Genomic DNA, 27,678 nt, shown 5'->3' on the forward strand with positions numbered 1-27,678 from the left:
TTTTAATTGTGTGGTATGAAAATAAATATTTTTTCATGAGTGGCGGTAGTGAAATATAATAATTGTCAGAACACAATATGAAAATAAATCCTATATTTATAGAAAAAAACTTTAATTTTCTGTTTATTACATACATTTTTTTTTCCTATGACAATACAATTTCAAAGACTTCCCTTTATAATTTTGCCTACAGACTGAATTTAGAAGAAAGCAGTGTGGCAAGACATCAGTGAAAATATTGAAAATAAGAAAAATATGCAGTGAAAAATATTTTTTTACAATGAAATATGGAAAATGAAAATAAGCATATAATTTATCAATATTATTCATTTACAAGTTTATAATAAACAGGCGTGTATAACCATAAAGTAATTGTTTTGTTATTTTAGTTTTCGTTTCAAGTGTTAAGCGCCTTTCTTCAAACAGTTATTCATTTCTAGTTCTATATAGGTGGTGTAGTTCTAACCAGAACCGTTCACTGAAAGTTTACACCGCAAGTATTAGACTAATCATCTTCCTCTTGTGTTACCATAAGTATGTAACAAACCTTCATTGGGTAAAAACTTGTAGTATATCTTATTGTGGAGTACAGATAAGACCTTTACTCCAATGTTTAATGTAACATAACAAATGAAAAGAGAAATTCAAAGGTGCAATATTTTTATTTATTACACATGTAATATGATACACAGTACTTTACAGCATATATGCTGCACTACACATTGTAAAGAAGAAATAAAACAAAACAAAAAATATATATATACAATATATATGATATACTGGGACCTAGAATACCTTTAATCTTTTGTCCCAGATGCAGAGTAAAAGTGTACAACACTTAAAACATCCTGTACTCTTATAAAATACTTAATGATATGAATAAAAAAAGAACATGCATTCATACTTTTATCTATATTTGCCAAAAGATGGCATGTAAAAATTCATATTCTGAAATATCTTTAAAAAAAAAAATTAACATGAATGTCTTTGATGTATTTAAGTGTACAAGAAAACCTAGAATGACTGTTACAATTAATTAAACTCTTTATTTAACATAAATTTTGATTATTTTAAAACAAAATGTGTATATTAAAGGGACTCCACTGAGGTTTTTAGACATGAAGGGGCTGGAAATATTTTTCCTAGATTTATGTACCAATGGATGGAAGTCTTAACCAATAACTTGTGTGCAAATTTTCATGTCATTCCCTCACACTGTTTTTCTTGTATAATTCATATTGTGCAAAATGACCCAAAAAAGGAAAAGCGTTGCAATGCTTTTCTATCAATTCCAGGTTAGAATCGCACAAAAATTGATTCTCAGTTTAATTCTGAGTATATTTCTTTGTTAACATATGCAGTATTTTCCATTTGAAGAGCTTCACTTGATATTTGTAAGATTTTCAAATTTTATGTTTTAAAACCTTTGGACCTCGGTGGAGTTCCTTTAAATATATATTTTATCCAAGTAATCAATCAGGATCTCTTTATCATAAATCATTACACACAGCTTTAATGTCAAACCTCATTATATCTCAAGTTTCATACAACTTCACCTAGACTTTGAACTCTTAAATTCATCAAAGATAAACAACAAGATTTAAAAAAAAAAGATGTACAATAAAATATCACAGTCGTTAAGTTATCACAAACTTGAAACAAGCACAGTTGTGTTATATATATCTACATAAAAACATTCATACTAATACCACTGTCCGTCAGTTAAAAATTGGCATTCAAACAACGAAAAAACTGACAAACTTATTCACCTCAATTATAAACAATGGTGTAATACTCCCTGTAAAAAAGGAAACTAAAAATAGATATGACAATAACACATCCTGCATACCTTTATAAATGCATGCTTTAATATACAAAAAAATGGAGAAAAAATAAATAATAAAAATCAATGCGACTTGAACAATGAAATTTAATCATAGTTCTTAATGTATCTGTAAAAAATAATCATCATCAATGCTGTAACAAGTACTCAACACAAAAATTATATAAATAGAATCATTTACAACAGACTTCTATAAATAGAATCATTAACAACAGGTACACCACACAGGTGAGAATACTGAATGTGCTGTAAAAAAGTTCAATTCTCAAACCTGTCTCTGTTTTTCAATAACCCATTTCTACCTACTCTTCTGAACTCAGTTTTCAGACCGAGAACCCCACTCCCCCCCCCCCAACCCCTTGATCCCTATCCACGTACTCCTCATTAACATCCTTCCAAAATATAATAGTGAATCTTAAAATAAATAATCAATTTCACTATTACCTAAATATAACTGACCGGATGACATCTTGACCCCTTGTCATCCCTAAAATTTTTATAAAGGGATAAAAATGTCTTACCTTCTAGAGGTGGAAAAGTCATGTAAAACAGGGTTTCAGAGTCAAGGGGTTTAGAAGTCACCCTAATGGGTTCCAAGTGTCTCTTATTTGCTATATACCGAACTACATCCTTTTTACATGTTTGACATAAATGAAGGGTTTTTATTCTGACATTTTTGTATAACAGAAAAAAAAACATCACAAAAAGTTTACCATACATATTTCACAGGCATATTGGAAATGAAAAGAAACCTTACACTTTTGTATAATCAAACTTTTACATTGCTTTGGTTTGATACAAGAGTTACTTTAACCAAACACCTACAAATTCTGAAACTTTGAGAAAAAAATAGTTTGGAACACTTTTGCTATTTTCAAGTAAAGCTTTGCCTTCAAGTATTCAAATAATATGTCATAAAAAGTAAATAAAATTACTTTTTTTTAATTCACAAAAAGTAAATAAAATCACTTTTTTAAAAAAATTCTTTCAACATACACATAAACATTTACATTGTTAAGACTGTGTTATCTACACATTCATATCATTTTTTTTCTCACCATAACATTCATAACTGTCCATAATATATACCCAGGAGCATTTTCAATTGCAACAATAATAATTACACATAAATATATATTTATAAAAAAAAACATTTACAATGTTTAATTGTCCAATAATCAGAACTTAAATTTGAAGACACTTTAATGAGAAACTTGCAGCATACTCGGGGGCTGGTTCCGTACATGTATAGTAGGGGTACCAGGGGCTCGTCTGTAGGAAGGTTGCGGCTGTGACATCGCCTCCTCGTATGTTTTCTGTACAAAAAAATAAAACAAACATTTTAATATATACAGGATATTGAATGAGTGTAGGTTCAATATTAAATTTATTGAACAACTTGAATTAAAATAATGCATATGGTGAGAAAAATATTATTTTATTCAAAAAATTCAGTAATGGACCTACACAAATATAATTTTCTATTTATCGCATACCAAGAATAAAAGCCAAAAAATAATTTTTCATTGATGTGCCTAAAGTGTTACACTAACATTCTGCCCGTCTTTACACTATGTTTGTATGACACAAATGATATCACGTCAAAATATATGCACAGCCATGCAATATAATTTTAATGGCCTAGTGGATCATTTATAGAAACTAACAATGGTTTACACTTGGTCATATAACATATCAATGTTGTATCTACTATATATAACCTACCCTTCTATCTTTCCTCATCTTGGCATTATAGAAGGCAGCAGATTCTGGATCATTCATCAACAATTCCATCTGTAAACGATCAAACTTCTCCTGCTCGTCCTCAAGCTGTAGAAATAAATCAATTATCACGTTCCTTCAGTAATCAATTATAAATCAATTAATAATTGCAAATCAATTATCATGTTTATTCAAATAAGTTATTTGGAAATTTTCAAATTGACACAGTGTTTTTATTCCCAAATTGTAAATTAAGAAAAAGACTAATATTTGACCTCTTTTCTTTGCAAAACAAAACTAAGCAAGTCTAGACAAAGGAAGGTTTAAGATAATCTACCTGATTTGGGTTATATGGTATAAATATGCCCGGTCTAATGCCATGACCGGCTGCTACACTAGTCTGAGGATCATCAGACTGGTTCAAGAAACTCTCAGCATACCAGTTGTCAAATTCTGCAACAAAAAAAGAAAGAGGGAGGTTATTCATGGAAGCAGTCAACAACTGATTTGCTTTTATCACGTATCTCTGAAAAATCCTAAATAACATATCTATAATAAATCATGTATAAATCTTAAGTTACCTATCTTTACCAAATCTTGTATAAATCTTAAGTAACCTACATATACCTTTATCAAACCTTGAATAAATTTTGAGTTACCTACATTTAACAAATCTTGTATAAACTTTGAGTTACCTACATGTACCTTTATCAAACCTTGTTTAAATCTTGAGTTACCTACCTTTATCAAACCTTGTTTAAATCTTGAGTTACTTACCTTTATCAAACCTTGTTTAAATCTTGAGTTACCTACCTTTATCAAACCTTGAATAAATTTTGAGTTACCTACCTTTATCAAACCTTGTTTAAATCTTGAGTTACCTACCTTTATCAAACCTTGTTTAAATCTTGAGTTACCTACCTTTATCAAACCTTGTTTAAATCTTGAGTTACATACCTTTATCAAACCTTGTTTAAATCTTGAGTTACCTACATTTAACAAATCTTGTTTAAATTTTGAGTTACCTACCTTTATCAAACCTTGAATAAATTTTGAGTTACCTACCTTTATCAAACCTTGTTTAAATCTTGAGTTACCTACCTTTATCAAACCTTGTTTAAATCTTGAGTTACCTACCTTTATCAAACCTTGTTTAAATCTTGAGTTACCTACCTTTATCAAACCTTGTTTAAATCTTGAGTTACATACCTTTTTCAAACCTTGTTTAAATCTTGAGTTACCTACCTTTAACAAACCTTGTTTAAATTTTGAGTTACCTACCTTTATCAAACCTTGTTTAAATCTTGAGTTACCTACCTTTATCAAACCTTGTTTAAATCTTGAGTTACATACCTTTATCAAACCTTGTTTAAATCTTGAGTTACCTACATTTATCAAACCTTGTATAAATCTTGAGTTACATACCTTTATCAAACCTTGTTTAAATCATGAGTTACCTACATTTATCAAACCTTGTATAAATCTTGAGTTACCTACCTTTAACAAACCTTGTATAAATCTTGAGTTACATACCTTTATCAAACCTTGTTTAAATCTTGAGTTACCTACATTTAACAAATCTTGTTTAAATCTTGAGTTACATACCTTTATCAAACCTTGTTTAAATCTTGAGTTACCTACCTTTATCAAACCTTGTATAAATCTTGAGTTACCTACCTTTATCAAACCTTGTATAAATCTTGAGTTACCTACCTTTAACAAACCTTGTTTAAATCTTGAGTTACATACCTTTATCAAACCTTGTATAAATCTTGAGTTACCTACCTTTAACAAATCTTGTTTAAATCTTGAGTTACATACCTTTATCAAACCTTGTATAAATCTTGAGTTACCTATATTTAACAAATCTTGTATAAACCTTGAGTTACCTACCTTTATCAAACCTTGTATAAATCTTGAGTTACCTATATTTAACAAATCTTGTATAAATCTTGAGTTACATACCTTTATCAAACCTTGTATAAATCTTGAGTTACCTACCTTTAACAAATCTTGTTTAAATCTTGAGTTACTTACATTTAACAGATCTTGTATAAATCTTGAGTTACCTACCTTTACCTTTAAAAAATCTTGTATAAATCTTGAGTTACATACCTTTAACAAATCTTGTATAAATGTGGAGTTACCTACCTTGTATAAGCCTCTGCCTACATTGATCAACAAGTCTCTGGCAGTACTGAACCTCAGCTTTAAGGTTCTTCAACTCATCAAAGTCATTTCTATAGTTCTGTTTCAGGTCCTTTAATCTCTTAATTTCCAGGAACTCATCCTCACTGATGACAATATCACCATCTTCGTTATATGTCGGACCTGAAATTGATAAAAAAAAAAATACATGAGGATCCAAGCTGACAATTAGTTAAAACAAAGAAGTTATAGAACTGAAAATGTGTTTTGTCATTGAAACTGATGTGAGATTCAAAGATGGCTAATCTAAAAAACATTAAGGACATTCACTCATGCAAATTATCTTGAAAATATTAAAGGGAAATCACTCTGAAAATTATCTTGAAAATAATGAAGGGTTATCACTCAACAAATTATCATGGTAAAAAAATAATGGGAATTACTCGATAAATGATCTAGAAAATTCAAAGGGCAATCACTCTGCAAATTATATGAATAATGAACTGTGAAAATCATTTTGGAAAATAACTAGGCCATTGATACGCCAATTTATCCATTCCTAGACCAATAAGTATTGAGTAATAAGTGTAAAATTTCTTGCTCAAGGAAACAACGACTCGACCCAGACAGATTTTGATTGTTTGTTTGATTTGATTTAACGTCACACTGACACAGTATAGGTCATATGGCGATGTTCCAGCTTAACTGGTGGAGGAAGACCTCAGATGCCCTTCGGTGCATTATTTCAGACAGGAACGGGCACCTGAATAGAACCACAGACGTTCTGTAAGCTAGCTGGATAGCTTCCTCACATGAAAGAATCCAAAGTCCAACCCACGCAGATAGTGATCATTATATGACTAGCATTACAAGTTAACCACTCTGCCATACCATCAAATTATAAACCACTTTTAATATCGATTTGACTATATAAAGTAACAAGATCAATTCTCTTTCCATTTACACCCTCAATTTATAAATGTAATGATCAACATCTGACCAACCTGCTTGTTCTCTGTCTTCTTTCAGCTGATCAAGTTTTGATCGACTTTTATCAATATCCACCTTGGTTTGGTTTATCGTTCTAGCTAACTCGGTATACTTCTTCTTTTTCGATGCTAAAATTTCTGTAAAACAATAAATCATGCAGGCATTAAATATGTAAGAAAACTTCATTTTGTAGACTCTGTTATGTCACGGAAGAGTGCTTCATTTTAAAGTAAATCAGGGAAAACAACTAAACTCTAGGTATATCTTCTCTTTTTTTTCCCATCTACTATATTCCTTAAAGTATATTATCAATAATTAAATTACTACACTAATATTTTTCCATTTTATTACTTAATGGAAATGCTTGGAAGACAATTTTTAACTTAAATTTATGACAAGAAAATTATGCTACAGAAACAACAGGCCTGGCTATGATACTGGTAACAAAGGTTAGTTATAGCTACTGTTAAGTTATAAACTGTAATCAGGATAAATATTTACCTTTATTTTCTACGAGAATTCTATTTATTTCACTTCCTCTTTCTTGCTTAAACTCTTCAAATGCCTTTGTTCTCTGAGGTGGAGTACTGTAAAAAGACCAGAAATGTTTATGTATTAAAACATTACCAGTGTATTTAAGTTTAAAATCTCATCACTCCAGCAAATAAACCACCTTGATGATCATGGTTATATTTCATAAATAACATAGGCCATTAAATAGAATAAATATAACAACATGGGGTAATGTCATAGAGGGAATAGCAAAATTTGAAGAACTTTTTTGTTAAAAGTAAATTTTGAAGCATTTTTTTTTTGTTAACAGTAAATTTTAAAGTATTTTTTTTGTTAACAGTAAATATTAAAGCATTTTTTTTGTTAAAAGTAAATTTTGAAGCATTTTTTTTTTTTGTTAACAGTAAAGTTTGAAGCATTTTTTGTATGAGTCACTGTTTCTATCTTAAGACAGGAAATTTACAATTACAGAAGTACATCATTAAACATACCTAGGTCTCGTCTGTCTCTCTGTGCGAGACCCGCCCGCAGAACTCGTGGGTGTGGTTCTATCCTCCTCTTCCTTACGTTCCCTTTCAAGTGGGGTATGCGGGCTCTTTATATCCCTCTCACCCTTGCCACTGTGAGCCGGACTTGCTCTACCAGCCACGGGACTTCCTCGGGCTCCGCGGCCACCTCTATCTCGTTTCTTCCTCTCGTCTTCTTTCTTCTTGAGCTGGACAACCGACGAGGGCTCTGCTCTAGCCGACCGTGGTGCCACGCCCACACCAAAACTCTGCCCGTCAGATTCTCCTACCAGTGTACCATCATCACTTATAGGAACACCAGCCTGCAATGTCAGACAGAAAATGATAACATATTTGAAACATTAACAACATCGCCTGTCAGGAAGAAACCATCAAAACACCAAATCATTTAACATCATCTATATAATGAGAGGAATTACCTATTAGTCAATGTCACAAAGAAACCAAAGTCACCTGGGATTGAAATCTGCAGGCCCAGTCTAGTTTATACAAATACAAAAACCAATTAACACTAACTTAAAACTAACAATCTTGACACAATTTGACACGATCTAATTGATTTTCAATATAAAAGGAAATATACCAAAATTAGCATAATAATAATATAAAGCAAATTTTTATTAATTATTATTTTTTCCATATTTTCAATGAATTTACATCACTCTTAAAACAAACAAAAAGAAATAAATAATCAATTTAGTTACATTGTCATTTTATTTTACTAATTAAGACATTTTAAAATTGCCGAAGAAGACTATAATCATCTAAATCAACAATGATGTATCACTTTAAATTAAATCATGCAAATAAATTCAGCAATATCAAACAAAATCCTAATTTTTCCAGCACTAGTAGTCACCACCACATGCTCTCTGTTTCTCTTTTATTTCATTCAACCCTGAAACACTGCCACATGCTCTCAGTTTCTCTTCTATTCCATTTAACCCTTAACACTGCCATATGCTCTCTGTTTCTCTTTTATTTCATTTATTATGTGGTGTAAGGCAGCCCTTGCTTTAAACTGGTGGCAAAGTTCAATCCCTTTTGGTTCCAGTATAGGAAGGATTACGGCTTTGAATTGCACATGACTGTTCATTATACCATTTAAAGGTGTTTTTTTTTCAATATATAGAAACAAACATATTAAAGATATACTATGCTCAAATTTGATATTTGAAAATATTGAATATTGCTACACTGTCTCTTTGTTAATATAAAATCAACATGTTTTGACTTCACACAACGTTAATTTGTTTATGAACACTTACACTATAGGAGGCCACAAAATTAATATATTCTAAGTGCCATTAAAAAAAATGGCAGTTTTTTTGTTTTTGTTTTTTTTTTTTTTTTTTAGAAAAGGACAAACTTTACTTGATCTTTAATAGGGAATGCAGATTCCCATACATAGTTTGTACACACTTTTTTTCAAATTAGACAAATTCAATATGAATTTTATGAATTTCAATAAAATTCTGCGCAAAGATGAGCATAGTAATTATTTATCTTCAGGATGTAATTGAACAATAATATATTCTTTGAATACACTCATTTAAATATATATCAACATGTTATTCTATAAACACAGACATTGATCATTTCTAAATATAAATGTGATACATGTCCAATTAAAGATATGTACATTTGAAATCATCTTTTACTAAATTAATTTATTGTATGATTTCTTCTCAAACTAGTTTGAAATTATTGTTAAGCGCAATATTTGTTATCCGAAACTTCACAAATGTGGATTTTTTAAGCTATTTCCCTGGTACAAACAATTTTTTACAGCTAAAGCCTCAATGTGTACTACAGTCCACACTATATATCAGTAAATATTTTAAAGTTCAAAGCTCATTTTCAAGGTTGTAACAGTAAAAATTTGTTTGTAACCCCAAATAAGCAGGGAAAAACCCAATATATATATTTTCAATATTTGTTATCAGGAACTCGGCAAATGTGTTTTTTTCCAAGCTTATCTCCCAATACAAAATTCCTGGTGCCCTTTTGGTCAACTGTTGCGCTTCTTTTCGAAGCCAAACTGTAAAAAAGTTTTTTGTACCCCCCTGATAAGCTGGGAAAAAACCAAAATATTCTTAATTCCAGAGAGTTAAAGTCTATTGTCCTATATTCAATCAGTACATATCTATTTATAGATTCTATTTATAGTTTCTAAAGGTGAAGTATATGCATAACGCTCTAGCGTGACACATATATATAATATTTATAACATGCATGTCAATATATATCTGTGCAATATAATAGATAATTTGTTTTCTAAGGAAGTGAAAATATAAACAACAAATAACATCACATTTTTAATTAGTATGTTTTGTGTGTACATATTCACAAAAGTAAGTATTCCTTCATTCCTTTTTATATATTAAACCTGTGCCTTATAATCCTTCAGTCAAATTTTATTTTTTAAATGCAGTAATGGTTTAACTTGTATTGAAATTTAATAGGAGTTAACTTTGTTACTGCACTAAAATGTCGATATATTTCTTCACAATATTATATGTTATTTTGGTTTTGGAGTGATATATGTGGATATATTACCTGTCAAGATTTTATATCACCCGAGCCGTTAGGCGAGGGTGATATTTAATCTTGGCAGGTAATATATCCACATATATCACTCCAAAACCAAAATAATAATTTTATTAACCTTCCCGTGCCGAGTTAAGACGATTTTGAAATAAATCATTGCTAATTCAAATGAAACGTCGAAATAAGATTCCCTTTAGGATACCCCTTCACCATAACATGACGTCACATAAATACATGACGTATTATCTTTCGAACATAACGGATGTAAACAAGAGAAAAGGAGTAGTCTGTTGAACGCACTTTTTTGGAATTAATATCAAGCTTTCACAAGGTCATGTTTGTTTTCTATACTGACGAGAATATGTATCATTACTCTATTTTGGTAAATATTTATCATTTGACAGTTTAAAAGTGCTTGTAAATCGGAATTTATATCGCGTAAAATCAAACCGTACGCGCATCACACGGCGCATGTTGTTTACAACGTGGGGTACCCATCGGGGAAATTTAATGTGTATATTACCCGTCTGGCTCGGTAATATCAATTTCTTTCGGGTGATCAATATCCAATCAAAAAGGCGGAAAAAATCTGGAAGGGTAATAAAAAATATTATGATGTCATCAGCTCTATGTATATCTTATCGGTGAAATTGTTAAAGAAAAAAAATATTGTGATGCATCAGACAATATTAGTCATTTTTGAAAAAAAAAATTCTAGCCTAACATCAGGGCTATTATCAGTTAGAGCTATTACATTCAATGGTAAAAAATTTGCCATGTTTATATAATTCCGGTAAGATATTATAATATAATAATTGCATGTGATAAAATAATCTCTTACATCAATTGCCATTTCATATTGACTTACACATCAAGGAAATTTTTCATCAAGCTAGCCACAGGCATGCTCAAAGACTTATTATCTAATATTTTGATATATAAATCTATATGAAGTGACAACCTATGTAAGATTTGTGATCTACTATCTCCAAACTACTGTCAATAATTGAGCCGCGTCATGACAAAACCAACATAGTGCGTTTGCTACCAGTATGGATCCAGACAAGCCTGCGCATCCGCGCAGTCTGATAAGGATCCATGCTGTTCGCTTACCAACCCTATTAAAAGTAGAGAAACTGATAGCGAACAGCATGGATCCTGATCAGACTGAGCGGATGCGCAGGCTGGTCTGGATTCATGCTGGTCGCAAACGCACTATGTTGATTTTGTTGTGACGCGGCTCAATATAACTTTCTATATCTCCAAACTAACAACTTATACATACTTTCTTTGCTGGTGATTTAACTTTTCCTCCAGCTCCCTTTTACATATAGCATACATTTAATTAAATAAATAATAACTTTAGTCTACAGTTAAACTTAATATCTTAAAGTAAAGAGTGGGGATAAAACTTGAACAATGTCTTTTTTTTTAATGAAAAAAAGAAGAAAAGAAAAAGAGCATTACCTGATAGAAACTTTAACACTTTTCACATAATATTATATTTTTAATGAAAGAGTGGAAAGGGGGTAATAAAATAAAAACTGACTGTTTCAATGGTTTTAATAAATAGAGGAAATTAATATAAACTAATTGTTCCAATTAGAACCTTTCCCATGGCTTACATTTAATTAAAAAAAAGAAAAATTCAAAACTGAGAAGCAAAAATTGCTTTATTTGCAAAAAAAAAAGGGTTAAAGAAACAGTGTCATGAATTATGGGCCCTGGATTACACCATTAAAATGCTTAAATATTCTGTCCACAAGGACAGTCCCATTCATTTTAACATTCTTAGATTTCAGGATGTTTTTTTTTTCTATCATAGATCTCTTTGAATCAATGAACCAACTTATAGCAAATTAAAAATTATATAGATACAATGCGAGAAAATGGCAGCCGATGCAAAAAGCTTGTATAGCTTGGAAGTGACAATGCTGCATGAATAAAATTACAAAATCTACATGGTGAATCAAAGGCACTGAGACACACTTCTACCACATGACTTCCCTGGTTTTCAATGTTACATTTTGTATTTCTTAAAGTTGCAAACGTAAAATTTTAACAGCGACGCAACTTTAGAAAAAATTATACAAGTCAACAAAATAAATGATAAAAAAATTTATACCAGATTACATCTTAAAGCAGATGAGCCAAAATATTTCAAGAAAATCAAATTTTAGAAAAACGTACTTATCTGCAATTAATGACTGATTTTGCAGTATTTATCAGCATATTTGTACTGCATGACTAATGCAGGAGGGGGTCTTTTGCATATTTTGATAACATTTTGGTAATAAGGAGTAACATGGATTTTAAATGGCGTTTGCAATTTCTTAATCAATTTCTTTATTCACTTTACAATGTTTTACTGTTAAATACCTTTTTTAAAATTTTCATGAAATTTAGCATGAATTTGGAGGCATGCTGAATCTTATCCAATGAAAATCAAGGTTACAAAATATGTACATGTACTATCATCGTACCTTATATCTAGTCATGTGATAGAAATGTGTCTAACATACACTGTCATCTTATATAAACTCATTAGAAACTCGTCTGAGGAGATTGTTATTCAAATAGGCACAGCGTTGCTTTGCAACATTTCAAGTACAAGTTTCTATAAGAGTCTATAGGCAATAACAGTACATGTGATATCGTATGTTTATATATACAATAGGAAAGCCTCGACAACAACAACAACATTCCAATTACTTGTGATATATCACCCGAGCGTACGCTCGTAATTGACTGATTCGACGCTTTTCTCTCTGCGACTGACTGAAAATGGCACGATTTTAATACCTTCTGAGCTAAAATGCTTACATGATTAAGTAAAAAATTGAGAAGAAAGTATATCATTAATTATTTTGAGAATGCAATGACTGAGAATGAAAAATTAAATATTATTTTTTTCCTATAGTACTGAAATTATGCCCTGAACAGACTTTTAGATACTATCTTTAATAGGACTGCAATGATAAGGTCAGACCAGTATTGCAATATACTGGGTCAACCTGAATTGCACTTTGTCGAACTACTAAATTTATTCATTCTGAACAATATTATAACAATTTCAAAAATTTAAATTAAAATATCAAAAAAAAATTCTACCAATCGTGAACATAAACTTAACATGTATTTGTTCCATAGTGATATTTCTTTATCTATCACCTGATTAATATAGGCATTAAACCATAATTAAATAATAAAAATTCAATAATCAAGGTTAGAAATGATTGGGGCATTAATTTTCTTAATAAAAGAATTAATCAAAACCGAAAATCAAATCTCTAATCATACTTTCTAAATGATCCCTAAATAATGAGAGAACATATATTTTTCATTGTACCTAACACTCACTACATCAAACTAATCAATGCACTTGTCAGTTATAACCAGGCCCCTAACATTCCCTACCCTGCGGGAATCATAATTGTAACCATCCCCTACCCCATGGGAATTAAACCAGGCCCCCTTCATCACCTATCAAGGGGAATCATAATTGTAATCATCTCCTACCCCATGGGAATTAAACCAGGCCCCCTTCATCACCTATCAAGGGGAATCATAATTGTAATCATCTCCTACCCATGGGAATTAAACCGGGCCCCCACCATCCCCCACCCCACGGGAATCATAAAAGTAGAGTCATCGACTTTTTCATTCTCAAAACCTTAGAAATGGCCCGTACTGCTGGGACAGTGGGATGTTTAAATACCCACATAAAGCCCTAGCACTGTACGGTTATTTTAACACTCTAAAACAAAATTTATTGCATTGACATTTGGGCTGACATTGGAAAGTGCAAGCTACCGTCCACGCCCCCTAGCACTGGCTTAAGCAGAATTCAACATTTAATCATTACAATGGTGAAATTTTGAATTTAGAAACATCATTTAAGAAATTGTGAATCGACAGTATTCACTATTGAACTGTATGTAGAATATCAACTTTAATCAATATTGCAATATTGACAAAATGACAGCTCTAATTTACATGGCACTACAGATATAGTCAGATGGTTAAAGTTTATATCCTCTGCTTTTACAATGGAGTTGGGTGGGGATACCTGAAGTTTACAACTGACTATTGCACAATTATCTAACAATATTTGAAGCTTCATCAAAAAATAGCCAGAAACAGATAAAAATTATAAACATAAGCTCTACATCTAATTTTACAAGGAAAAACAAAACCCTTTAATGAACAAAATCGATTTCCATTTAAATAAAAAATAATGTTACTATTTTTAGCCAGAATCTGCATACTAAGACAACACATATGCCATGTATTCAATAATTACCTGTTGGGCTGCTTGTATAGCTGAAGGGTCAGTGCGATCTATCAAAGCATACTTCTGCCGTAATCTTTCCTCTATGTCCTTATCCATTTGCCTGTACAAATAAAATACATTGTCAAAAATAATAGAGGCAGTAACAAACATAATTAACGTGATACAATAGGCTTAGCCCGTCCATGAGAAGCTTATTTCAGTTTCTCAAAATTTACAAATCTTGTTTTGTTCTTACATGATAATCAAATTGGTCAACAGGAAAGAGTGGCAACATCACAGTATACAAACAAAATCAATGTACCCTGTCTTGTTAGCCTATACAATTCAATGTGTACCTTGTCTTTCAATAATACAAGAACATGTTACTTTTAATCACTGCACCCTTCTTGGGAACCTATATATTTCAACTTGAACCTTTCTATATGTGATAAACAGGAGTAGAATTGTTTATATATACTGTGAACACTGTCTCTACATCAGTACTTCTGTAGAGCTGTTTTTCACATTTCAAATGAATTTCAAAATTTGCGAGAGAATTAAAAGAGACTTAAACCTATTGTACAAACTACCTCTATACTGCATACCCCTTTGTAAGCAACCCACTACACCCTTCCCCCTCTCCCCATGCCACCCACCAGCAGTTGTCAAATTTGCAGGCTCATACAAAATTTCAAGTCTTTTAAACTAAATCATGGTATCATTTTATCTCATAAAACATTTTGGATTTTGGTTTTTGGGTCAGAAACTTGCTTCTAGAGGCACAGATAATATGACTCAAAGTTTAATCAAATAGAAAAGAATGCTTTACTAAGAGTTAACAGTATAGGTGTTAAACAAGATTGCATTTGAGAAAAATGCTATGCCACCGCATTAATACCTAAGCTCTAGGCCTTTTGGGTCTTTACAAGAAGGTATTTTAAGTTTTTGAAGCCTTGTACCTTCAGACAATAAGATTTTTTTGATTTTTTACTATATGTATATATTGAAAATCAATGACCCCCGGGGCGGGGGCAATTTTGACCCCAGGGCTATAATTTGAACAATCTTGCTAGAGGTTCACTACACAATGTTTCATGCAAAATATCTAACCTCTAGCATTTGTCAATTGCTAGAAGAAATTTTTTTAAAGTTTTTACTATAAGTTTTTACTATATACATATAAGGAAAACCAATGACCCCCGGGGCGGGGCCGATTTTGACCCCAGGGCTATAATTTGAACAATCTGGGTAGAGGTCTACAACACAATGCCTTATGCTCTAGGCCTTTTGGGTCTTTACAAGTAGGTATTTAAAGTTTTTACTATATGTACATATCGTGAAAATCAATGACCCCCGGGGCGGGGCCGATTTTGACCCTAGGGCTATAATTTGAACAATCTTGGTAAGGGTCTACCAGACAATGCCTTGTGCAAAATATCTAAGCTCTAGGCCTTTTGGGTCTTAACAATAAGGTATTTTATGTTTTTACTATATGTACATACAGTGAAAATCAATGACCCCCCGGGCGGGGCCGATTTTGACCCTAGGGCTATAATTTGAACAATCTTGGTAGAGGTCTACCAGAAAATGCCTTATGCAAAATATCTAAGCTCTAGGCTATTTGGGTCTTTACAAGAAGGTATTTTAAGTTTTTACTATATGTACATATAGTGAAAATCAACGACCCCCGGGCGGGGCCGATTTTGACCCCTGAGGGCTATAATTTGAACAATCTTGGTAGAGGTCTACCAGACAATGCCTTATGCAAAATATCTAAGCTCTAGGCTATTTGGGTCTTTACAAGAAGGTATTTTAAGTTTTTACTATATGTACATATAGTGAAAATCAATGATCCCCGGGGCGGGGCCGACTTGGACCCCAGGGCTATAATTTGAACAATCTTGGTAGAGGTCTACCAGACAATGCCTTATGCAAAATATCTAAGCTCTAGGCCTTTTGGTTTTTTTTTACAAGAAGATTTTTTTAATTTATTCTTATAATTCTTTTTGGTTGCCATGGCAACCAGATTTCTGCATGGAATGAAATTCTTTCAACAACTTTGGAAGCCCTTCACCCAAGGATCAATCCTGCCAAGTTTGGTTGAAATTGGACTAGTGGTTTTTCACAAGAAGATTTTTTAAGTTCACTATATAATCTATATAACACACACACACACAAACAAACACACACACAGGTGAATCGCTATATGCCACCGCATCGCAGATGCTGCGGTGGCATAAAAAGTTAAATAGAATGAAAACATGTGAGAAGTTTTTTCAATAATAAAAACTTTTTACTTACTGGTAAATATCTCTAAATGCTTCAAATGTACCTTGTATCTGTCGCAAATTGATAACCTAGAAAACACAACAATAAATCCATCAAAACAAAGTTGACACAACAAAAAAGTCAAAGGTCAAAGTCAACACAACAAAATATCCCTCAGGTCAAAGTCAACACAACAGTATATCTCTCAAGTCAAAGTCAACACAACATAACATATCAGTCATGTTAAATTCAACACAATAATTTTGTGTTAAAGTCTATTCTGTCTTTGACGGCAATGGTACAATACCTATTCCAGGTACAAACATGTATTTACAGTTTTTTCTTAAAACAAGTGAATTTCCTTTTTATCTCAATTTCATTACACTATTTCATTAATCAAATTCTACAGTGTTTTTTTTACAATAATTTGCAATCACAATAACATTGATACTGTGCCAGATATAGATCAACACTGTTTTGTGATAAATTAGGACACAAAAAACACAATCTGGCTGTATGCCTGCAACAATGATATCCAATATTCCATAATATTATAACACATTTGTGTTAACTTCTCATATACAAAGCAAGTAGGTGTGTCCATGCAGTATAAGCTTATAAATCATTCCAACAATTATCATCAGGAAAAATTTATCAAAGTGCCTTTTATTTTATATATATATGAGCAGGGATCATAATCGTACTATTTAAATTCAAGAACAAAAACAGTGACAGTCAAGTTAATATAACCTTATAAAATTCCACTTACATCGATTTCATCAAGATTTCCTTCCACATACCGCCTAACTTGCTGCCGTATCTCGTACTTCTGTTGCTCTGACAACGGGTCATATGTTATCTGACTGCGATTTGTCTGCAAATAAAAATATACACATACAAAATCTATTTTAGCATTTCAACCATTGCTTCTTTTTTTTTCAAGCAAATTATCTACCTTATAAAAAAAGGGATAATTTGACAGCTTTTACAGCAGAGCATAATCACCACACGCAGAAATAATAGACATGAATCAAAAACCTAGATCCTGTAACTTAGCTAAAAAACAAATAAATTATTTATCTTAACTTGATTCTGATCAAAAGTGGAAGCTTATTTGATTTAGAGTTCTCTCCCTTGAACTAACTAATACTACAGTCTTATAGAGAAACATGGCCGTCACCTCAGTAGGGCCATGAACCTAATTGATCCCCGAGTGGACAGTCAGACTCCTTAACCATTAAGCCAATTTGAGCCGCGTCACGACAAAACCAACATAATGGGTTTGCGACCAGCATGGATCCAGACCAGCCTGTGCATCCGCACAGTCTGACCAGGATTCAGGCTGTTCGCTATCAGTTTCTCTATTTGTTATAGAGTTTGTAAGCGAACAGCATGAATCCTGATCAGAATGCTTGGATGCGCAGGCTGGTCTGGATCCATGCTGGTTGCAAACCCATTATGTTGGTATTGTAGTGACACGTGGCTCATTTCTCTATCTAAACATTTCTTACCATTCTGATAACAACTTCAAAATCCTTACACTACACGTTAAACTATTTTTTAGGAAAGCTATTAATCATTTCTGTATGATATCAACTGATGAAGCTTATTAAAGCAGAACTATTTTTGATAAATTGTGTTGGTTTTTGATCTATCTATCCAATTAATGAATGATCAAAATTTGAGAGAAAAAAAAATCCCATTATCATTACCTTAGTATCCATGTAATATTGTCCACAAACATCACTTTCAAATAGATTTATATCCATTTTCTTAACAAAATTTTCTTTATAAACAAAATTCAGTTTTGATATTTTATTAATGACAATAATCTTTTTGTTACTTAGTTTTTTTGTTAAAAAAATAATGCACAAGTCCATTAGTAGCATACATATATAATGTTTGACTCTGCAGGACATCTATTAATAGATATCTATTAACATTTTAGTTTATATCCTGATTCTTTGTTCCAAATATAATTATTTTTTATGTCAAGAAGTTTTTCCTCACACAAAAATAATTCTAAGCAATTTCCCTTCTCTTTTGCCCAAATACAATGTATATAGATTTTTTTTTCTCATGCGAAACAGTTTGGCATCACAAAATTAAAAAAACTCCTGCATTTAATATCCATCAGGGAAAAGTAAACTGATTTAAATAACCAGAGATTTTCTACACACAAAAAAAAAATCACATGATAATGAACATTTAGCAATTTACACCATGATCATGTCTCACACTGATTCATCTTAAAATAACATCCATTGATTATTATATACAATCATACATTATAACCATTTCAACAAGCAAGGTCAATTCCATTATCACAAGAATGTCCATTCCTTATAATTATCCTCTAGTCAACATTACAAGAAAAATTTCTTTCCTTTGTCTGTTAAGATTTTTTTTTTCCAGAGCAAAAAATAGTAGGACGTAACATCAGTTCAACTGAGATATAAATATTATGATACTTAGTGACTGGAAGTTACTGTATAACCATCATCTGATAGTTCTATAGCCGCAGCAGACGGGGCAAAAATCAATGTAGATTTTATACATAATTGATGGACAAACCATTAAATGTCGTCAAATCTAGAGTCAAAAGGATTTATGTCAATAACACAATAGATAACATAATAGATCTACTTTGATTTATTGCTGGAAGAATTAAATATTTATTATCTGTGTATATTTGACACAGCAGCAATATTTCATTGTTTCTTTGCATACCTGATTTCTATTCTTCTAACTAAAGACATAATATGAAATTTCACTTGAATTAATTTAAAACAAGTATCTTCATTGGTTTAAAAACATAACAAATACTCCTGAGTTACTATAGAATTTATTGACATGTTTGATTTACTCAGCGAAAGAGAAATCGAGACATTTTTAAGAAAAATGATTGAAGTGTTTGATTCATACTCAAAGCAAAAAAGTCAAAATATCATTCCCTTAAACCACTAAATATCTTAAATGGACATGTCCAATTTTTATCAATCAGGACAAAACCATCCATATTTTTTAGGGAAAATTTCAAAATATAATTCTGAATGAGAGCAAATTTCACAACATATACTGACTGAGGGGAAATTTCAAAATGTATACTGAGGAAAAATTTCAATATATATACTGACTAAATTAAGAAATAATGCAGATCTTGATCAGACAGCACGTTTATTCAATCATGGCAAGGATTAATCTACATATTATTTTTCTATTTACTCTTTTCCACCCTTTATCCTGTAATTTACCTACCTAGCAATACATCATGTGAAAACGAAAAACAATTCATTTCTGTTTTTGGCCTTTTCTATATTGTAAGCTAATTTAAGTGTTTGAACTTTATAGCATAAGCACAGCATAAAAACTTTAGCATATTTATATGTCATTGATAACAAGGAATTTTACAGCTTGTTGATTGATAAATCACTCATTTTATTTGCTTATTGTTAACCATTGACCTGTTGGAACAGTGTTACTTATTTACATTGGGGGACATTTGTAGACTTTTTAAAATTTAAATACCACCAAAATAATATGTATTCTGTAAGCAAAGCCTACATAGGAGAAATAATAATAATAAAAATAATAATAATAAAAGTAATAGTAATAATAACAAGAGCTGTCGGTAGGACAGCACGCTCGGCTATTCTAAGTACTTGATAGTAAAAGAGCCTTGATAATGTTAAATTTTTTAAGATCACAAAAGGGCTCTTTTTTTTATAAATTCATGTTATAGGCCTTATAGAGAGTCTAATTATACAGTATTGGCTTGACTGTTCGGAAGGTAATGTCACAAGGGTGTTTTATTGATTATAATAATACTAATTACCTATGAATACATAAATTTGACAGAAATGGTACAAAGGCTTCTAATTAAGATGTTTTATCAAGTAAATCACTGCTTTATTATTATGAATGCATAAAATTGTCCCAAAAAAGGCACAAACCCTTCAGTAGTAATTGAGATAACAGCTTACAAGCAAAACTTTACCATGAATTTCTAAGTTGAAAAAGGGCAGAAAAATCAGCCTAAATGCAAGATAAAATTATGGATCTTTGTCAGTGACCTACAATTATGACCCTAAATGCATATGTGAAGTTTTAAATAAATATCTTTAATAGTTATTGAGATGTGTAAAACTTGCATGTAAACATTAACCAAGAGACTAAGTAGAAAAGGGGATATGAATCAGCCTTAATGCAAGATAGAGTTATGGAACTTGGTCAGTGACATACAATTATGACCCTCCAATTATGACCCTAAGTGCATGTGTAAAGTTTCAAGTAAATATCTTTGAAGACCTTTAACCTTTAACCAAAATTTCTAAGTTTCAAAGGGGTAAATAATTCTGCAAATATTGCAGACAGAGTTATGCAATTTTGCAAACTGATGTACATTGTTACAATAAAAAAGTATTTTAAATTCAATTGAATATCTCAAGCAATAATTGAGATATTTGACTTTACAAAAAAACTTTAACCAAAATTTCTAAGTTCCAAAGGGGCATAATTCTGTCAATATTGTAGGCAGAGTTATCTAACTTGTCAATCTGATGTACCTTGTTACTATAAATAAGTATTGTAAGTTTCAATTGAATATCTCAAGCAATAATTAAAATATTTGACTTTACAAAAAACTTTAACCAAAATTTCTAAGTTAAAAAGGGGCATAATTCTGTCAATATTGTAGGCAGAGTTATCCAACTTGTCAATCTGATGTACCTTGTTACTATAAATAAGTATTGTAAGTTTCAATTGAATATCTCAAGTAATGATTGAGATATTTGATTTTACAAAAAACTTTAACCAACGCAGACGCCGACGCGGACGCTGATGCCGACGCCAACGCCGGGGCGACTACAATAGCTCTCATATTCTTCGAATAGTCGAGCTAATAATGATAATAGTAATAGTAATTATAGTAGTAATAATAATAATAATAATAATTATAGTAATAATAATACACTAAAACAATAGCATGAAATTATATTGAGGCTAAATAAGGATAAAATCTTTTATAATTTTTATATTTAAGTATCTTAAAAGCAGACTTACCAAAGTATCATGCATGGCTAGCTCATTCTTCAAGTGATTTATTTCCTTCTGTAATTTCTTAACTAACACCTGGAAAAATAAGATTTATATATGTAAAATCTCTAAAACATATTACAGGCTGTACCTGTATTTGGCTATGTCAGTATTTTTATTAAATCTTTAATTTCCATACCAAAATGGAAGATTTTACTTGTCCAAAGGGGTAAAAAAAATATTCTTCTTCAAAAGATCTGCCAGCTCTTTGCTTAGGTTAGTAAAAATGTTAAAGCAGCATGCCTCCAGATTCATTCTAATTTTCGTGAAAATTTTAAACATGTTTTTTAAAGAAAAATATTAGTTACACTGTAGACATTTGGTGATAAATAACAAGTAGAGAAACTGATAGCGACCAGCATGGATCCTGATCAGACTGCTCAGATGGGCCGGCTGGTCTGGATCCATGCTGGTCGCAAACGCTCTATGTTGGTTTTGTTGTGACGCGGCTCAAATTAAAAGTATCAAACTTACAGCAGGGTCGTAGACTTCATTTACAGTTGGTTCACTCGCCACACACATCATTCTTGTGGCAAATCTTAATGTGGAAACCTGAAAAAAAATAAAACAATAATTTCATATATTATAAGTCACCTATTAAAATTGCTTTTTCCGAGTGTCTTATTCTTTAATTGGGGGGGGGGGGGGGTGGGTCAAAAGTGTTTGTATGATTAACCTGAGATTATGTTATATATAATATTTCTTGATTAGAAGTATGGTAGATTCTGATCATCACTACGGCCAAATGTACTATCTTTATACAATTTGTATAATATACCAACTCTATTACAAGCAGAATAAAGGCTGCTTTTGTGTCATATTTTTGTGTATTTCAAGTTAAATCCACATATCATAAATGCCTTATTCCTTTTTTGTCGATTTTCTTAAAATTAATCAAAACAAGAATGAATCTCTAGGAGTAAAGTAAGTAAGTTAAATATAATTTATCAAGGGTACACATTTGGTTTTCCCAGTCTTCCATGTCGACCTCTTAGCAATTAACATGATTTACAATATATACATCTACAATACAGCTTTAATAAGGCATCAGCAATGTGGTACAATGTACACTGAAATTGTCAAGACAAGAAAAACATGGATTTCTTTAATATAAATATAACAGGGACACAATCTGTGATTCTTTATTATTTGCCATTTAGAGAGTTGTTTCCCTTGGACCAGTGTTTTTCTATGGGTTTCCTGCCAGTTTGATCATGTGACTGCTCAGTTGAGCTCACATTTTTGATGAAGGGATTTGTACATTGTCCTCATGATTTTTAAATTTTTTGTGATTTATGAAATATATTGAGTTACATAAACGATAAACTAAACAAAACGTCTGATTTCACTGCTCATTTACTAAAAGGAGGACATTTTTTCGTGAAAGTATACTTACAGTTTCTTCAACTTGCGATGATTCTCCCCATATATTTGCTATCAGTAGTGTGTTACTGCGCCCGCCGATGGAATCTTTTAGACAGTGTGTAAGTTTTGACTGTCGGAATGGAATATGTTCCCGTCTTCTATCAGCTAATGCAACGATGACTTGTTCGAGGAACGTCAGAGATTTGTTAATATACATAGCCTCCTGCTGTGTCTTACCCTCAGACTGAAATAAAATATATCATATTTTGTTTTAATATAACCACTACTAGAAGGAAAATTGTACAGTGAAATCTCCGAAGAGTGGCCCTCTGCAGAGCAAATCCTCTTTACAACAACTGTATTTATTGTTCCTTTGCTGTACTTACAGTACATTAATGCAAGACTTTAACAAATACATGTACAGTCAAAATTTCATACAAATGTATAAAAGAATTTTTAAATATCATCGTAATGTTGTTTGTCCAATTTACACACTCCGTATATATAAAGAATGAAATGAAAATTATTTTACGTCATATTTTTAAATAATGACACAATCTAGTCAGTCTAAAAAATTTGTGCCCTGGATAAAAAAGACAGATATTCCTCATACAGTCTGTCCCGTCTGTTGGTGCAAGACCCTTATATTAATCTTTAGCTTAAGATATTCTTTTTAAATAATGTTAGAAATGATATAACAAGATTTACCTTTGTTTTGCCAAGTCTCTCACTTCCCGCCAGATCAACAAAGTTGAGTTTAGAGACAGTGTATCTAGCATTGGACTGTACACGAGATCTTGTCTGAAATTCATTAAAAATCCGATAATTTATCAGTAGTTCTAGCAATTTTACATACAAAAAAATCAACACATTATGGCACCCCTTTATTTCAAATTACTATAAAGAAGTTATAATATTTCTTAAAGAAAATCCTAAGATCAAAGAGAGATAAATCTGTAAATATTGCTACAAGAGTTATATTAAACATTGTCACATAAAATGTAATTGATGATATGGAATAACAATGTTTTTTTTTCTTTATTTAACTACTACCCTAAAACAGTACTGTTCCCAATAGAAAATAAACATTAAAATTCACAATTTCCAATGTTTAAATTTCCAAAATGGCTGTTCAAAATTCCCCAAGGACAAGTGATTTCTCTGAAATCATTTAAATCCAACATATTCATATAAATCACCACTCAATAGTTTACCGGGAAAGTGGAAGCATTAAAAAATAGACCATGGACACTTAATGCAATGTAATTTTAATGCAATGCCATGGACAGTTAATGCAATGTAGTTTAAATACATTAAATACTTACCTCTATGTAGACTGTAAATATACAGTGTGATCTAGATGACCTGGCATTTAATGTGTGGGATGCTATAGCTCTGTTTGTCTCCCCCTGTAAATTACAAAAACACATGTACATTTTATAACCGTCAATAAAACTTATCCTATTCTATAAATGAGCCGTGTCAAGACAAAACCAATGTAATGTGTTTGCGACCAGCATGGATCCAGACCAGCCTGCGCGGATGCGCAGTCTGATCAGGATCCATGCTGTTCGCTATCAGTTTCTGTACTTGTAAAAGAGTTTGTAAGAGAACAGCATGGATCCTGATCAAACTGTCCGAATGCACAGGCTGGTCTGGATCCATGCTGGTCGCAAATCCATTATGTTGGTTTTGTCGTGACGCGGCTCATATGTAGTAGATATAATATTAGATAATACTTCTACAAGAGGGTTAATAGAAAGAAATAGAAGTTTAATGTAAAGCTCAGGACAACCTAGTATCCACACGTTGAGGAAAAGAATGGTTCACAACCCATTATAATTAAGCATATCCACAACACTGCTCCTTTTAAACAATATCGTGTCTATATATTCTTCTTAGGATGAATCAAACCTCCCTGTACTGTAACATTTCATATGAGCAATATAAGCAATTGTTGCCAAACAAAAAAGTTGTAGACAAAATGTGCCACATCATGACTTCATAACTTGCCAGGAAAATAATTAATATAGACCCGACACACTATCAAATGAATTAAACTGAATAATCAGGTATAGTATTACATTTATATATAAAAGACTTCGGTTTGGTCTAGATGAAGATTGAGAGAATGTATATGAGCCGTGTCATGACATAACCAACATAATGGGTTTGCGAACAGCATGGCTCCAAACCAGCATGCGCATCCGCGCAGTCTGATCAGGATCCATGCTGTTCCCTATCAGTTTCTCTACTTGTAAAAGGGTTTGTAAGCGAACAGCATGGATCCTGATCAGACTGCGCGGATGCGCAGGCTGGTCTGGATCCATGCTGGTCGCAAACCCACTATGTTGGTTTTGTCGTGACGCGACTCAATTATAATCATATCATTAAAACAGACAGATAATCTCACTTACCTCAAATAACAAGTTAAGGGCCTCCTCCTCATTCTGTACGAGGTGACACGACAATCCTTTCACATAAATACCGTCCTCATTCTCGCATATTGTCATTGGCTGGTTCTCATTCAGCTGGTTCCATGACTCGGGTAACGTTGAAAGTAGGTCAAACATCGTCTCATTGTAGATTTCTATGTAAGATATCCTGAAAGAGACAATTGAATCAAAATCCATCATTTAGCTGTTACATATTAAAGGTATATATTAAGACTTTTCTCAGTGTTTGATAGTAAATCAATAGCCTGGATTGTGTAGAATTTTCTAAATTCAAAAAGGGCCACAATTCTGTAAAAATTGATGTTAGAGTTATTGTCCTTGGATAGTGATTTCCTATTATGTTCTGAAATAAGTGTGAGAATTTTCAAACCATTCCCATAATCCTTACATGCTGAAAAACTACTGTATTCATACTATGTAATATTTATTAATAAATAATGTTTAAACTTAACTAAAAACCATTAATACTGGACTAAATAACCTGTCAAAATTCTTTTAAAAAGCTAATGATATGCAGAGCCTTCTCTTATTTCTATAAATCTACATAAACAAACAATAACATGTTTGTAGGTTTCAATTTATATACGGCTATTGAATTAATTAATAATATTTTTCGTGTCTTATAAACTATGCATGTTCTTATGTTTATCCTGAGCTTAACATCATATCTCATTTCATTTTTTGCTAAAAGAAATCTGGATAGTGGCCAAAGTAAAGCAAGTTTATTTCATGTAATATTGTTAATAGATTTAGGATAGAAAATCAACAATAATACATGATTTTTTTAATGTAATATTGTAAAAGACTGATATGTTTTACCATATGAATTATAAACACAAGAAATAAATATGATAGAGGGTTATAAATTGAGGGCTTGGTACAATAAATTCATGTAACATCAGAAAGGAGTTACAACCACTTTGCACCAAGTGTATAAACCTATATACTGCAAAAATTACTTGAATATTTAAAAAAACAAAACTTCCAAAATACAAGATGTGTACAAAGATGTATGGCAAAAAAAACACATTCAATAAAAAAATGCTCTTACACAGGTAAGTCTGCCATTTAAAATATACATGCATCTACCCATTCTTTTTCTGTTTTCTTGTATAAATGATATTTACCTGCATGTAATAGCAAACTCAGGCCTATCTTCAATTTCCTTGAACAACTGAGAAATTGAGCGAGGTATCATTCCTCGATGAGCGTAGTTCTCGGTGGCTCCAGTCATTGTGAATGTTTTACCTGCACCAGTCTGTCCATAACACATCATAGTTCCTACATAACATCAAATGTTAAGATATCGTAACATGTAAATATATTGGGTTTTATTACAAATTTTCTATATTGAAAAAAAAATATTCTAAAACCTATAGTATCATCTTGATCTACATTTATGTTTATGTTCGCTAAAATGTCACATTGGTGTTACAGCTAAAACGTATGTTACATCACTTTTTGTATGTTGTTGGTTTTCAATTCTGAAGAAGACGTATAAAAGTCGAAACTAGTACAATGTGTTGTTTTGATTTTTTTCATTACAAAACAACAAGAAACATAATGTTATGTTGTTGTTTGGCTTTTTATTAACACTGTTATATTATATAACACCTTCCAAGCTCCAAGAAGATCCATGGTACAGGTCTTACTATCAAACCAACACACTGTTAAAGTAATTAAACATTCTACTACAGGATTTTAGATATCTGTTTACACACCTGTTTATGTATACAAAATATAATGAATTTATTAGGAAGCACTTACCATTGTAGCCATCAAGTGCTGATGTGACAATATTTGCAGAAACTGTGTCAAACACCTGGTCTTGTGTGGCGTTATGAAAGATACCATCTAGACGAAACGACCAGTCTTGAATCTGATTGTTGACAACTCCCTTACGTCCATCTTTCATTACATGAACATTCA

The 27,678-nt window shown here is 31.6% G+C and overlaps 1 protein-coding gene across 2 annotated transcripts; it reads right to left on the bottom strand.

Annotated features, from left to right (window-relative positions):
- Positions 1 to 643: 643 nt before the first annotated feature.
- On the bottom strand, positions 644 to 27,678 carry LOC132741409 (kinesin-like protein KIF9). Of its 2 annotated transcripts, XM_060729557.1 has the most exons (19): positions 27,517 to 27,678; positions 26,877 to 27,030; positions 25,711 to 25,897; positions 24,619 to 24,702; positions 24,002 to 24,094; positions 23,325 to 23,537; positions 22,403 to 22,480; positions 21,896 to 21,964; positions 17,604 to 17,708; positions 16,868 to 16,923; positions 14,597 to 14,687; positions 13,006 to 13,071; positions 7,708 to 8,045; positions 7,205 to 7,290; positions 6,718 to 6,840; positions 5,717 to 5,896; positions 3,903 to 4,018; positions 3,569 to 3,673; positions 644 to 3,159 (listed from the first exon to the last, which is right to left on the bottom strand). In XM_060729557.1, the coding sequence occupies exons 1-19, from the start codon at positions 27,662 to 27,664 to the stop codon at positions 3,046 to 3,048; spliced, it is 2,406 nt and encodes an 801-aa protein (XP_060585540.1). In that variant the 5' UTR covers positions 27,665 to 27,678; the 3' UTR covers positions 644 to 3,045. The 2 variants fall into 2 exon arrangements, with proteins under 2 accessions (XP_060585540.1, XP_060585541.1); XM_060729558.1 differs by lacking the exon at positions 13,006 to 13,071.

The sequence above is a fragment of the Ruditapes philippinarum genome, unplaced genomic scaffold (genome assembly GCF_026571515.1).
Source record: "Ruditapes philippinarum isolate M1 unplaced genomic scaffold, ASM2657151v2 ctg903_1_1_1_1, whole genome shotgun sequence".
Taxonomy (NCBI): domain Eukaryota; kingdom Metazoa; phylum Mollusca; class Bivalvia; order Venerida; family Veneridae; genus Ruditapes; species Ruditapes philippinarum.

Coding starts and splice junctions, on each gene's coding strand:
- LOC132741409 (XM_060729557.1), bottom strand. CDS start 27,664: ATGAAAGATGGACGTAAGGGAGTTGTCAACAATCAGATTCAAGACTGG. Junction 24,095..24,618: donor TATTTACAGTCTACATAGAG/GTAAGTATTTAA, acceptor AATGAATTTCAG/ACAAGATCTCGTGTACAGTC. Junction 21,965..22,402: donor ATGAAGTCTACGACCCTGCT/GTAAGTTTGATA, acceptor TTATTTTTCCAG/GTGTTAGTTAAGAAATTACA.